The sequence below is a fragment of the Phodopus roborovskii genome, unplaced genomic scaffold, assembly GCF_943737965.1.
Source record: "Phodopus roborovskii unplaced genomic scaffold, PHOROB, whole genome shotgun sequence".
Taxonomy (NCBI): domain Eukaryota; kingdom Metazoa; phylum Chordata; class Mammalia; order Rodentia; family Cricetidae; genus Phodopus; species Phodopus roborovskii.
In genome coordinates, this window is record NW_026126563.1 from 22,858,143 (window position 1) to 22,874,170 (window position 16,028).

The 16,028-nt window shown below is 41.6% G+C and overlaps 1 protein-coding gene across 14 annotated transcripts in view; it reads left to right on the top strand.

Annotated features, from left to right (window-relative positions):
* The window catches only part of Dtna (dystrobrevin alpha), a 341,323-nt gene that overhangs the window by 208,596 nt on the left and 116,699 nt on the right, over positions 1-16,028 (top strand). For all 14 annotated transcript variants that reach the window (XM_051202197.1, XM_051202202.1, XM_051202203.1 and 11 more), the window contains one exon: positions 13,212-13,279. In XM_051202197.1, coding sequence (XP_051058154.1) covers positions 13,213-13,279 — 67 coding nt within the window. In that variant the 5' untranslated portion in view covers position 13,212. The remainder of the gene's footprint in view (positions 1-13,211; positions 13,280-16,028) is intronic.

Below are 16,028 nucleotides of genomic sequence, written 5' to 3' on the forward strand. Positions count from 1 at the left end.
ACTACTCCCTTTCTCTTTGTGTATCCAAGATCTCCATGGGAAAACAGGCAGCTCTCTATTCTGAAAATTGCCAGCAGGCTTCTGCATGGGACTATAGGATTCAGAGGTGCCACCACTGTTTTCTCTCTTACTGCTTCTTTCTCTCTGCTTGCCTGATGCTTCTCAAGAAGAAAAGTGGCAGGTGTAGGGAGGATTTGGTTAAATACAAACCTACATAACACACACACACACACACACACACACACACACACACACACACACACACACACACACACATGAAGGCGTGGAGAAGAAGGAGAAGGAAAGGAATAAAAGTAATATATATGTATATATGTATTTATATGAAGAATTAAATAAAAAAACAAGAAGAATGGAAAGATTGGCTTGGAGAGTGGGATTAAAATGCAGAAAAATGGAAGAAATGCTGAGGAGGGAAAGACCTGTGCTCAGGGTCTTTCTGCTTCATACACAACCCACCAACACCATCCTATCCTCCACCTCTGGAGTCTGTTAGTGCACACTTTAGGTTTTATTTCAGCTCCTTTCAATGTGTGCTGCGGGCAAAGCCCCTGTGCCACTAGGTTTGGGGGAAAAGGGCATGTCCCTGAGCCTTACTTCATACAATTCCATTTTGAATCATCAGAAGCTTGATGTGCCTGTAGTGTGACATACAGTTTTAAGCTGTAAATTGCCCAATAGGGCAACTGCTGACTCTCTAAACCATAGTTTCACATTGGTAAAAACTAATAAAACCATCAGACTTACATTAGCTGAGCTTGGCGCCACCACTATGTACCATTGCTTGGTTAGCTGTTTTGGTGAAGCGACAACTGTTTTAAGTAATAGTGTAACTACTATTATTGTTGTTGATTCTTCTCCCAGTAGAAGTCTGACTTTAGCATCCTGCTGCAGGAAACACATACTTTCCTGCCTCTTCCCTCTGTTATAGCTCACATTCAGTACACGTCCACCACAATAAAAGACCAGAGCAGGGGTTGGAAACCTATCTCTGTGGTCAGTACAGAGCTTGCTGAGTGTACATAGAGCCCTGCACCACACAGACCAGACAGGGTGATGCCTGCCTGTCATCCTAAGTAGTTAGGGAGCTTCTAACTACTTAGAATGTCTTCTTCAGCTGTTTAGGGAGGTTGAGGCCAGTCTGGGCTACAAGAGCCTCTGCCTCAAACAACAAAAGAACAAAACTTGTAAAGACCACGGCCCCCCTGGGCTGCAAGTGCAAACACATCCCTGCCCTACTCTTATTCACTCACTTTTCACTCAGTTTCCTGCAGGAATCCTTCTCCCAGAAGTCCAGATAACATTACCCCGGGGCAACCCTGGGTTTTGTTTATATCTTCTTCAGCATATTAGAATTGATCAAGGGAAGACCTATTTTTTTCTACCCTTTCTAGTATTTGGCTCTTCCAGACATTCACTTCTGTCTGACACATGACTGTTGGCCTTATATCCAAGGACCCTGATCCCTTTGTGCGTGAGTTTGGAACACCTTGGCCCTAGCAGCCTGACTTCCATATTCCCACAGGCACTTGCTCAGCCGAGTCAGCTGTACCATTTCAGTTAGTTGGTACTCACATAAAATAAAGAGTACCCTTAACCCTCATCAAATCCTGGCTTTCTCTCCCTAAAGCATTCCATAAAAGAACCTATTTCATTTGTCCATGGGATGTGAACATTTTAGTCTCTACCTTTTATCATTTCATTAAAGGAACCAAGTCTTTCCCTGACTCAATCTTCCTAGTCCCACATGCTTCCCTCTCCTCCCCTTCTTTTTCTCCTTGTTTCCTCTCAGGGGAGGAATAGAAGACAGAAAAGAGAGAGAGGGAGAAAGAGAAAGAGAAAGAGAATGAGAGAGAAGAGAGAGAGAGAAAGCATAAAAGAGGGAGCCATTATAGGATTGAAGAGAAAACTGAACCTAAAGAAATGTCCAGAGACCTACAAGACTGACTCTAACAATTTGAGCAACAGTGGAAAGGCTGCCATAGATGCCCTTCCCTAACAATGAGATCAATGACTAACTTGTCCACCACCATGGAGCCCTCATCTACTATCTGTTGGAAACAGAAGCAAACACCCACAACTAAACACTGAGTCGAACTAGAATCTAGATGCAGAGAGAGATCAGATTGCAGAAACACATAGAGACAGCTGACCTGAACAAGGAGGAGCTAATGGGCCCCCAGACTGATAGCTGGGAATCCAGCATGGGACTGACTCAGACCCCCTGAACATGGATCTCAGCTAGAAGGACTGAACAGTCTAAGGGACCTCAGACAGTGGAACCAGGATGTATTCCTGGTGCACAAAAGGACCTTGCAGGCATATCCCCATGGAGGGATAACTGCCTTAACCTAGAAACAGAAAAGAAGCCCTAGTCCCTACTTCAAATGACTTGACAGATTTAGATGACCCCTCCTGGATGGCATCACCCTACATGTGGAGTGGGAGGGGGGGTTGGGAGGGGAGGGTGGTCGGTGTGCATGTGAGGGGGGAGAGAGGGAAAGAGGGAGGGAAGGAGGGAGAGAGAGGGAACTGGGATCGATATGTAAAATAAAAATTAAAAGAACATATTGTATAAAACTTTTCAATAAAAAATAAATTAATTAAAAAGAACCAAGTCTTGGAAGAGATTATTACAGACAAGATTGTATAACATCTCCAGCTAAATTCATTGGCTCTGTTGCAACCTCTTTGCCAGAAAACTAAACTAGTCACTTGAAAAAAACTAGAATTGTAGTTCTTAAAGCTTTTTGGAATATTTTACTACTAGATTATGTATAAATGTAATACATTCCCATTATGGTGAGATAAATGGAGTTCAAAAATTCAATTGCAAAATTTGAAATTGGCTTATTGCTAGACTAATGAAAAGTAATCTAATTTCACTTGTTTATTTTTACTTATTGGATATTTAGGAAAAGTAATCAGAGGTGTGTTTAAGAGTAGGTACATTGAATACCAAGTTGAGAAAGGAGCAGATAATTTGAAGGGCATCATTCCTAGTTCCTGCACAGAGAGTAAAGAGTGAATAATCTATGTTGTGGACTTAGTTTGAAAGTTGTCACCTACCATCTGAAAATCACTAGGTCCAATTCCCTGTACTGAACTTTTATGTACAGGTGAAAGCAGAGGTCAGGGTCTCTTGACACAGGTCTGTAATCCCAATCCTCAGAAGATAAAGGTGTGAGAACAGCAAGATTGAGGTCAGCCTGAGCTACACCGCATGGCCCTGGAAATAAAACAAATAAATACATAAATATTCCAAAATATTTAGCAGCCCCACAAGAAAGACAAGGAAATGTCCATCACTAGGCTCATCAATCAGGACAAAATAGGCTGATTCCTATGATGCCTTCACTCATGAAAAACATAGACACAGATAGCAATCATTCTCCAAGGCACATGACATCTGAAAAGGATCTAAGGTCCCATTGCCAGACTTATAGTCACCTCCTTTTGGGAGCCTTAAATCCCCTTCTGATTAACCCCACATGGGGCTCTTGGGTCCTTCAGAAACATTCTGGAAACTGAATTTCACAAGGAGGAATCTGAATTTCCTTTTCTTCCAAAAGCCTCCTTTTGACCTATGCCAACTTGTACCCAGCCCCACTCTGCAGCCTGTACTAGTAAAGGGAATAGGCACCCTCTCTTGCCAAATAAAACTAAATGAAACCAAACAAAAGCTCTCCTGAAACATCTTGTGCACCCTGAGTACAGAAGGTTCCTTCCTGGATCAAAAGTAAGATAGAGAGCAGTTCTTTCTAGAATAAAAGTGGCCTTCTTGCTTTTAAATGGCATTTTCTAGTTTGCAAAGCCTGCTGCCTCTTTAGGCACCTGTGTCGATATATGTATTGTTTATGCATAGTCATATCCCCCAAAGGAATTAATTATCTTCTCCATTGGCTCAAGGTACACGTTCACAAACTCTTATGAAGTACAAAAAAAATAGATTGAGAAGTAACCTAAGAATGGCACTCTACTATACAAATAAGTTCATACTCAAATTCAGCTAGCATCATATTTCTAGTTCAACCTGTTATCAGGATGTTTAAGGTAAAAGCTTGGGTCCCAGTAGTTCCAGCAGGATATGCTCAATCACTGTCCCCATCTGGCCAATTAATAGTGAAAATCGGAGATTTATGCAGGATGCTACATTGGGAAAGGAAATAACAGGCTCAAGTAAATCCAAGTCTATATTTTCAGGGGACTGAAATGAGGTTTAGTTATAAATCATAAGAATATGTGTGTGTGTGTGTGTGTGTGTGTGTGTGTGTGTGTGTGTGTGTGTGTGTGTATGAGCTGACCATGAAGGCTTGAAAGCAGGAGAACTGGCCCCACCCTTGCTCATCACTTCAAGGGGTGACCTAGCCCAGGCAGTGCTGGAGAGCGCACCCTGGTTGTGAGGACAAGGCAGAGCAGGCGGGCTGACCAACCCTGCAACTACTCCAATATCCACCCAAATGGGGCCAGTTCTACAGACCTAAAGCTGCCCAATCTCCATGACACAGGGCAAGAGCAGGATATCCAACAGGAATCCCAGTGGGGGTTCAGTATTGATAGTGTAGCAGAAACCAGAGACCTCAAACCAGACCAATGACTCTTAGCAATGAACACTTGCAAGTAAAAATATGGACAAAAGAGTTTACAGCATAATTCCCTAACTCACTGTGTCTCACTACAGCTTCCAAGATGAGATTCATTTTGTTTTCTTTTTTCTCTTAAACTTCATGGGGGGGGGGTGCAAAAGCATAGAGCAGATAAGAAGGGATAGGGAAATGAGTGGGATTAAGAGGCATGATGTGAAAGACACAAACAATAAATGAAAAGAAAGTCAAAATAAATAAAAAGCAAAATATAATGACCGCTATGGAACCTGGCCAAAGCGTGGTCCCATCCATCATTGTCTCAGTCCTTGTCTGTCTCACAAAGTAGCCCAACCAACTGTTAATCCATTATTGGCTGAGGTACATCCTTGCTCTTACAAACAATTGTCCTCATATGGGGGCATGGGCTCTGCAGTATGAGGCCTGGCTTTTCATGAAATGTACAGTGATTCAAATAAAGCTTAAGGATAGTGGCTTATCTCTGTGTTTTCAGCTAACTACAAACAGAGTAAGAACAGAGGCTTGTGGATTTTGTCCTGCTACTAGTATCTTACGGACCCAAGTGAGGCATAGATGTTTTTAAGCAAGTGAAGTTTCTAGATATCTGTTTCAAACTCTAGCTGTATATCCTAACCATCTAGGTTACATCTGAAAGGCCCAAGTGTTCCTCGTGTCCACATTCCATAGACAAATGATTGGTACTCTGGGTAAGGTGTTCGGGCTTGGATGATGGGCAGCAGAGTTGAGAAGCACTATGTTGGATACCTCAGACAGAACAAACTGCTGAGAACCCACCTGGCTGGCCATTACTCTAAAGGAGTGTATCTGCCCCCTCCTAAGTAGATGGGTACACAGGCAGGTAGGTAGGTGGATAAATTATAGATGAATAGATAATAGATATAAGATAGATAATAGAAAATGATAACAGATTGCAGACGAATAGATATTTGATAGATGAATGATAGGAGATAATAGATAATAATGATAGATAAATAGATTAGATAGATAGATAGATAGATCTAACAAATATTTATATTAACTACAGTATTTTCCTACTGCTACAGGCTCATGTAGATAAAGGCCTAGGAAGGAAAAACAAAAACAATTACACGTGGACTAAAGTAAAACTCCTGAATACTTTTATTTTATCGGCAAAGGTTGGAACTAGAATGTAAATCTACAATGGTCATATGAGAAGCCTTCCTTCATAACGAAAGTGGCAACAGGTGGTTATATGGCGCCAGTAAACGAGTGAAAGGAAGAAGGGAACAGGCTTCTCTGTTATTAACTCCTGGATTGCCCTAAGAAAGGATGGCTGGCCCCAGCATTTCTCTTTTTGCCCACCTGCAGCAAAAGGGAAGGAAATAAACTGTTAGTGGGGTGTCACCGTATTAAACACACAGTCTTCGACCACTTGTTAAAGCGGAGAAAAAGCAGAGGCGAGCCAGACAGTTCTACAAACACTGCAGGCTTGTGCAGCTTCCCATTGTGAATGTGAATTCGTGCGTGACCTGGCGTGTTTACGTGTGTCCGGGGTTACATAAACCTGGATGCCCGGCACTGTTTTCTCCACAGCTATTTCCAGTCTAACAATACTTTCAAACAGGAGGCAGTCATTAAGAAATGACACACCAAGGCTTTTCCCTGCATTTGAGAAGTCTGGGGCTCTTGTCTGTTAAGTCACCCGGTCTTATTACATTCATTTCAGCTTACCCATTTCAGGAAATCTTAATCTGCACCATGCGGAAACATCAAGAATGTTGTTACTGGCAGTTGGACCCATGCAAGTCTAGGAATGTAAAAATTAAAAACGAAATATAAATGGAGTTGATGACATGCCCTGGTAGAAAACTGTATTATTTAACTTTACCTGCCGAGTCTCAAGCTGTTCGGTTATAACCCAAGAACCATAATGTTCCCCGATTTCCTCTCAAAGTTGTGATTTTTAAGGAAGTTATGCAGGTTTAAGTTGTTCCTTTCAAACTTCTTATATATCATGTGTAATGAACTAGACACTTATTGTGGATGGTATTGAATTAACCCCCCCCCCCAGAAATAGCTTGAGAGTAAGGCGTTGCCCACTATTCTAAAATATAATTCACACTTCTTCTAACATTCTGAATCTACATGTATTGTTTTTATTCTTGTTTTCAATTAACTTTGTTCTTTGATAGTTCGGTACATGCATAGAATGCACTCTGTTAGCTCTTGCCCACCCCCTCTTGAGTCTCCCTGCCACTCCTCTCATCCCCTTCCTCCTGCCTCATTCCTGTCTTTTTGTTTTGTGACCCATGGATTTTAACCATCTGTGTGACCTTGGGTTTGGAACTGGCCGTTGGTGCATCTCTGGCTCACTGTTTTCTCCACAACTAAAGGCAATGGCTGTCCTTCCTCCAAGGATCCCTCAGTTGCCAATACATCGGAAGGGAAATGCATGGCCCTTTGAGCCCCTCTATGGTTGGCTGTTGGCAGACAGAGTCTTCTGCAAGTCCAGCCAGTCCAGACATCCAAAATTGCTGTGAGACCACGTATACACAGATTGTGTCTTGCCTAGAAAACAGTATTTTGCAGTCCTTCTCCTTATATGTCCTCTACAGATTTATTCTTCATTTCTTACTGGGCCCCAAGCTGTTTGATGTTTCATTTCAAAGTTCCCCACAGATACAGACAGTTGGGGTCCTCCTTAAAACATTGTAGTTTCCTTATCATTAAAAAATATTTAGCATAGACTAGTTTAATTTAAAAGGTTTCATTTTGGCACACCATACCTATATATAATAATATCCTTTGATACTATTTAACCCTCTAGTGCCCAATCTTGCCCCTCCTACAAACTTCCATTATTCCCTTTCTATTTTCATGTCTTTAAAAACAAAAGTCTAAATTCCACATCTGACAGAAAACATACAGTATTTGTCCCTCTAAGCCGAGCTTCTTTTGCTAAATTTGACAGTCTTCAATTCACACATTCTCCTACAAATGACCTAACATAATCTTCCTAATGGATGATTAACACTCCATCATTTATACACGGCACATTTTCCTTATCTGTTCATCTGTTTGTAGGCACTGTCTTAGGGTTTCTATTGCTGCAATAAAACACTATGATCAAAAAAGCAAGTTGAAGAGGAAAGGGTTTATTGAGCTTCCATGTCACAGTTCATCACCAAAGGAATTCAGGGCAGGAAGTCAGGCAGCACAGGAACCTGGAGGCAGGAGCTGATACAGAGGCTATGTAGGGTGCTGCTTGCTGGCTTACTCCCCCATAGCATGATCAGCCTGCTTTCTTATAGAACCCAGGACCACCAGCCCAGGGATAGCACCACGCACAATGGGCTAGACACTCTCCCATCAATCACTAATCATATATTATGGGATCTTTTTTTTTTTTTCAGCTGAGGTTCCCTCCCTTCAGATAATGCTAACTTGTGTCAACTTGACATAAGACTATCCAGCACTGGCACCAAGATGAGGCTTCCATTGGATAACTATGTATGTATGAGTCTTGTTCAAAGACTCCTGCTACACTTCCTGTAACCACAGGCTGGGCTCCCACACCTAATCTCCTGCCCACTCAACCTTTCTGCCACTTAACTTGATAGGGTCACTTTGCCAAAATATAAATCTCTGTGTATGAACTCTCTGCTTAAACCTTTGAGGGGGGGGAGCTACCCTGGTTCTCTCCTGTAGGAAGAAGGCCCCTATACGGTCTAGACATGTACATGAGGAAGGCCCCTAAATGGTCTAGACATGAGACTTCAAATTTGATGTTGCTTTGTTTCTCCACATCTCCACTAACACTTGCACACAGAGATGCTGGCTAATTCCAAGTTCCCCGGTGGGCAATAGCCCCTCGAAATCTATGTGATTTTCCATGGATCCTTCTAACTACAGTTACTTTTCCTGTACTCTTCTATGTTAAAAAAAAAAAAAAAGTCATTTGCTCTTCATCCTCCCATGCCAGAGCCAGAATCATCTTTGTGTGATGTCATTTTCAGATCTCATAAATAATCCACTACTTCCAGCAATCCATGCTTTCATGTGGTATATATTACACTAAGCCATAAATACTAGAAAATAATGTTCTCCAATTCTTAGACCATAAGGTCATGTCTTTTTAATCTTTGGGTCATCGGAGACTATGAAGTGTGTGACAACTTACAGGTCCTTTCCAAAGATTTCTTGTTTAAGGAAGGAGGGTTTTATTGGGGCTCGTGGTTTGCAGGGGAAGTCGTCTATCGTGGTCGGAAGACAGGATGGAGGAAGCATGAGATGGCTGCTCACACTGTACGCCGTCAGGAAGCAGAGCGAGATGCATGCTGGAGCTCCTACTTTATGAGTATTTCTAAAATAAGCAGCTGACGGTTAGTGAGTGAAGACAGCAGGTGCTCTGTGTAGTCCTGGGAGCTGAGCTTTAATCAGGAGACAGAAGAAGGAGCTCATCATTCAATTGTCACTGTTCTTTCCTGCAGTGCAAGCTACACTTACATAAGAGCTTAAGTTTTCCATGTCCCATCTACAAGGAGAGACATAAGTTGAACAAACGGGATATGTAGGTGAGCCACACCTTGTGACGAACGATAGGTAATACTGTCCCTTCACCTCCACCATATGACTTCGGACAACTGTTGTTTTACTAAAATTCATGAAAGCTAGAGATCTTTCCCAAGTCCCATTGCTTTCCAAGCAAAACTGCAGACCTATAGAAGTATTCAGTGTATCAAGGCCCTTGTTGTTCTGTTTCTAAGATGATGAAATGTGGTGGAGCATTAAAATGTCAGTTGCACCGATAAGTTAGACTGGGAGTCACGAAGCCCACAATGGTGGTACTCACCTGCCTGATTGTTGAACACGCTTCAAGAGCTGTCGCTGTTGAGGCGCTGGGGAGATGGCTCAACCAGTACATGAAGTGCTTGATACATAGAGGCCTGAGATTCCCTGTACTGATGTAGAACAGCTGGGTATGGTGGTGGCACCTGTGTCTCCAGCACTGGAAAAGCAGAGCTCACTGGCCACCTTTCGAGACCCACAGGCCAGCTCCAAGTTCCATGTGGGAACCTGCCCCAGAGGGTAATGTGGAGAGTAATCAAGGAAGACAGACCAGAGTGAGGAAGTCCCACACAGCACCTTCAGACTCAGCCTGAGAGGGAAGCTAGCCAGCATGCCCATCCCTTCCTTGGTCGTAATGAGTGAAGGAAGTAAAGACTATCAGTTTAATTTGGCTTGATGCTTCCCAGGAAGCATATCCATCATTTTCCTTTGTATCTGGTACTGTATTTTCTGTTACTCCTAAGATCTAATGCCAATGAGTTTTCCCTCATAAGACATATGCTTTTCTTCAAAGTGAAAATTAGTAATTATTGTGTAGTTTATGGTGCTTTTATGCATGAATTAGTAAATAACAAAACAACAAAAACGGTGATGAACAAACCAGAAGTTGACATTCATGGAATCTGCAACTTTTTCAACTTCTCCTTCATGAGACATGATTTTGATTAAAAGAAAAAACTTATAGTCCTGGATTTTGATAAACATAAATAAATTTGTTTTCTTGTTTTTCACACAATGAACCTCTAAAATGAGTATAGTTTGAATTTCTTTTTCTATATCATATTGTGAAGTATAATTTGAAAGTCCATTTTATGTAAAGAAAACATAGCTATTGTTTTTCTTGCCTCTCTTTCTACTTTTTTTGCATTCCCTGTTCATTCGTTTCTTCAATAAACACTGCCACCTGTGAAGAATCTTAAGTGGATGAGGTTTCTGTCCTCAACTACCTTCAGAAATGCACAGTTAACTCAGAAACGGGACATTTCAATGTGAGTGGTCCAGGCAGCCAGAGCGATGACCTGAAATGCCACTCCTAACTAACGTCACAGATACGCTCAGTCAGTCCCAGCCTGTATTCCTCCATGCTTACCCTAACATTCTCTCCATCCTGCCCAGCACATAGACAGATGCAGGCCTGCACCGCTGGCTCTGTTCCCTGTCTCTCCCACTGTTTCCCTTCTATTTCTGAGCCCATGAAATAAAAAAAACGGGAAGCTATATCCAGATGACTCTGTGGATGTCAGGTGCGATCCCCCCACTTCCTGTGCAGTGAAGGAGATGGGATGTGAGTCAGAGAGGGACGGTTCTTCTCCACATCACCTGTCCCTGCAGCACTTTCATTCTGGAGTCAGCAGCTGTTTCACTCAGGCACAGTACACTTCCTGAAGGATAAATGGTCCCGGACAACGGTCTGAGGAGCAGACACATCAAGAGGAAGGTTCCATGCACTACAGAGGCTCAGATTCCAGGCCGTCAGAGTTGGAGTTCATTTCCGAGTAAGTCGCGGCTGGACTTATCCCTGAGACTGACTACAAGTTAGGGAGACACGGACAAAGCCCTTTTTAGAAAAGGCAGGACCCATCCAAAGAAAAGCCAAAGATCCTCGCAGGCATGCCATGTCTTCACTATGCCTGAGAATCAAAGGGACGGTGTGACAGTATACATGCATGTACTTGTCTGTGTACAGCTCCTAATGGCTGAACAAAAGCCAGCCGAGGTGGTGTCAACCCCACCGCGATCCCAGCTACTCAGGAAGCTGAGGCACTGTGAAGTGAAGATCAACCTGAGCAATTTAGCAAGACTCTATTTCAAAACAGGGTAAAAAAAAAAAAAAAAAAAAAAAAAAAAAAAAACCCGAGGGTGAAGCTCAATAGAAGAGCACTAGTCTAACATGTGTAAGACCCTGAGTTCATCTCTCCTGAGTTCATCTCTCTAAAGTTTAACCAGTTATAATGATAATCAAGCTCGACTCGCAAGCTCCCAGGATTTATCATAAAGCTACCCCGTTACTAAATAGTGCTTCTATTAACTCCCATTGTCATCTTCCTCAAGCCCAATTGTTTATTTCCTGTTATAGTTGTTTGTAGACAATGGCATGGTTGAAGAAAGAAATGTGAACCCAAATAATCATATACAGGAAAGTTTTGTAAGTTACACTTAAGAATTAACAATAGAAAATCACCTACTTCTAAGCAGAAACTGTGGCTATACCTGTGACAAGCAGGACAGAGCCTGGAGCTCTGGAGTTCCACACCCGTCATTCACAAAGTCCCTGCGTCCTCATCTGCTCCATGGGAGCCAAGAAACTCCGTCTCTAATCTAGTGTTCTCAGAATTATAAGAGGTACTCGATATGAAGTAAAGCACCTACCATTTATTAGGTGGCTGTTTGAGTTGCTTTTCTATTGCTGTGGTAAGACACCGTGACCAAGGAAACTTACAAAAGCAAACATTTATTGAGGCTCACAGTTCTAAGAGATGAGAATCAAAGCTTGAGAGGCAGGAAGCATGGCAGCAAGCAGGCAGGTTTGGCACCAGAGCAGTAGCTGAAGGCTTACAGCTGACCCACAAGTAGGAGGCAGAGAGAGACAACACTAACCCGGAATGCTGTGGGCTTTTGAAATTTCAAAACTCACCCCCCCCCCCGCCACCCAGTGACACAACACTTCCAAATTCCTTCCCCCAGAGTTCCCCAACTAGAGGCAAGTATTCAAATATATGCACCTATGGGGCCATTCTCATTCAAACCACCACACTGGTTGTATTTTGTTGTAGTATTTGGGTCATATGCCACTTAGTAACTTCTATGTTAGTATATACACCAGCACTAACTTACCAAGCAAGGGTTACCTGGTTATGGTCAGAGACAGTGTCAACCAGGCTGAGTCATAGGGGTCACTGTAAGCCTGAAGCTGAGACAAGTTTATTGGAAGCAATCAGACTTCGTACACCCTTATCAGAAACAGAATATACTGGTGGTTGCCAAGAAGAATGCAATTGTAGTGGTTGCCAAGAAGAATACAATTGTAGTTGTCAGGATGCAATGATGCTTATAAGTTATACAGGGTACACAAGATTAATGTCTAAGACTAAGTGTCCAGTCAAGTGTCTGTGTGCTTTGCTGACTTCTAGGGAATGCAAACATACACAGGAACCCTGACTACTTCCCTGCCTGAAGGAGTGACTCAGTTTCTCAGGAACTGAAAGGCACACAGCCCCTCGAGCCACAGAGTCTAACCTGAAAAATCTATGACACATGCTTCTCAAGGGGGCTAGACCAGCCCAACTTCATGATTTCCCACATGTTAGGAAATAAAAACATTTACATCCCTTTCAAAAACTATATAACATATGGGAAATATGCTCGGTAGTCTAACTGAATGGTATATTTCATTTATAAATGTATAAAAATACAAAGATATACTTTTGTGTGGGTTTATATGTATTAAGTGATCTGTATGGAGGCCCTAAGTTGAGATCAAGTATCTTGCTTCAGGAATCCCCTGTCTCTATTTCCCAAGCAAGGGGGATAGAGGCAACAGCCAGGCCTATCCTGCATTCACTTAGGTTCTGAGGGTTTTCGTATCTACAGGGAAAGTGCCATGTCCACTGAGCCATTTTCCCAGCACACTGTACTTTAAATAAACAAGTTCAATGGATTTTTGTCTGTGGCACAAGTATCTTTAATGTGCTTCCATAGAAATAGCTGTTTGCTTGCTTAGTGGGAGACTAACACATGTTGTCACAATTTTGTCCACAGAATGATTGAAGATAGTGGGAAAAGAGGAAACACCATGGCAGAGAGAAGACAGCTGTTTGCAGAGATGAGTGAGTATGAAACTTTTAAGGACCTCCCTTCAGTGCTCCTTGAATATTCATGGAAAAAACAAAAATAACCATGTAGTGCTTAGTACATCTGGGCTTCTCCAGAAAATCATCAAATCCTTGCACAGACTATGCACTTGGCCATTTCAGCCTCTCATTAGGTGAGAATTAAATCAGTCACTGATTTATTATAGTTTGCATCTTCACTCTATCTTTCATGGGCTAAAAAAAAAAAAAAAAAAATTTCTCTGGGCCTGTGTATTTACAGGCAGGCAGACAGGTGTGTTGACTTCAATCCAGCCCACCACTCACCTGCCCTATCAAGAGGCTGCAGTAAAATAAAACTGGAGAAAGACATCTTTGAATGTCTTCCCTGGAAAATGATATAACACATTCAGATACTAGGCGGGAATGCTGACCAAACTAGACTGTAATGAAACACTGTAAACTAAACTATCATTTGGAAAAAAACAAAACAAAAAAGAAAACCATTAAAAAAGCAAAGGATAACAAAAGATAAAAGCAGTTTGGGGGTGACATATTTAGGGGACCAAAAGCACTGTGGTATTTTCTGATGGTTGGTCTGTGAACATGCATGACTGCTGTGTAACTAGTGCTCACGCGTCTCTCTTATAGATCAGTTTCATTGTGCATGAAAAAGAGGAAAAACATCCTTCTCAAATTAAATGTTATAAATAAAAACATTTTGGTTCTCTTCTGTGAGTGTTAGTTTTTGTTAGTGCTCAAGAGTGACTTGTAAGCTCTGTCCCCCAGGAACAAAAAGGGATAGAAAAGGAGTTTATGCTGAAAATGAGATATGATTGGCAGGAATGGGAATTGGGTAGTAAAACAAAAGTTCCCGGATAAGGAGAGGGGGAATCATTTTCCAAGCATCTTCTGGCATTTGTGCAGTGTTATAACAGAGGAAAGAGAGTTAGAATTGATGTGGGAACTCCCAGACATCTGCTGGCCTTTGCACTTACAGAACCTTGTTTGTTTGTCTGTTTTTTTAAGACAGGGTTTCTCTGTGTAGCTTTGGCTGTCCCAGAACTCAGTCTGTAAACCAGGCTAGCCTCAAACTCACAGACATCTATTTGCCCCGCCTTCAGGTTTGTCTAGCTGGCACTTAAAGAGTCTTCAGTGTATGTGAAAGCTTCAACTGAGACTTGCCAGGATGCCCTGCTGTGTTTGATGCTGCCATCTTTATTTCTGCAATGACCGATCCCCCTGGAATTGTGACTTTTTTTGTAAGCATTCATCTGGTTATGATCTGCCAAGGTCTTGGTTAGACCAGGGGAATACATTTTAATAAACTACTGTACTGTTGTTAATGACATATTCCATCTTTCAAATTTTTAGAAGGAATAGATAGATTCTCCCCACCAATAAATAAATAAGTTGTGGAATATTAGTTAGCTAGACAAAATATTTTTACATGGATCATAACAGTATTTATGTAATTATGTAAAGAATTATCTTTAAAAACAAAGTCTTTAAAGGAAAATATCCATTTGTATAATTAAAATACAAGGGGGAAATGTCAAAGAACAAGTATTTGGTGAGGAAAGCCTGCCTTACCATCTGAGCCAACTCCATCATGGCAAATATCTTGCCAGACACAGAAAGATTATTAATATTTACTATAAAAAAGAAAACCTGCCAAATTTTTAACTTGCCTTTAAAATACTAAATATCAACTAGTACACTCCAGTGATTACAGAATTGTACCTACTTAATGGTTTTAGTAATACTTATCTAAGTTTAGGTGTCTAGTTTCTTCCCTAACTGAGGCAATTCTTGGTACAAGTAAAAAGCAATGTTGTACATGTCTACTAAATTAAAACTGTCAATCTCAAGGAAAGCATGACACAAATCTCATGTTCAGACAAACAGAACAACCAACAGCCAGACATGCTAACACTCACCTATAATCTTAGCACCAAGGAGGTAGAAGCAGGAGGATTGGGAACAGGAAGTCATCCTTGGCTATATAATGGGTGGGAGGCCATCCTGGGCTACCTGAGACTCTAGCAAGAGTGCAGGGAACAGGGAATCTATTGGGAAAACTGTGAATCTATTGTAATTTCCCCCCCTTTGCAAATAATACCACAGGGCTGCCATGAAACTATGTTACACAGCTTTGTGAGCTCTGCTGATGAATGATCAAAATGACAAGCAAGCCAAATGTGTAGGTGTCACTCTTCCCACATAGGCAAAAGAGTCAGATATTGGCCAAGGTCTGTGAAAGTTAGCTGGGTTGATGGTCCTTTAGTTTCACCAGCATGCTTAGCTCATCACAGAGGTACCTCTCAGTAGCAGGGGAAAAATTGCTGGAGTGCAAAGAGAAGAAATTCCGTTGATGAGTGGACTGTGTCACACAAACTAACAAGATCTTGACAAATGTGTTAAAACAGCTAAGAATAAAACATCTTCCAGGAATCTGTGATGTCCAGAAAGCAAAAACAGGACTAGAAATTCATAAATGTGACTAATTATATTTTATCTAGAAATAAGTTGCTTTTTATAAAAAGGAAAAAAATGGTGACAGGGAGGCAGAATTGTTGTTATGGATGTGAAATAATAATCTCACCTCACAATCGTGCAAGCTAAATGGGCAACTAAAGACTTATTTAAAGTATTGCAGTAAGAAGGAGAGATTACCTCCTGCATCTGAAGGGCTTGTGCTCCAAAGGTTGGTCAATAGGATTAGCTACCTGATTGCTAATGATGACAATTAAGACTTTGGATTCTT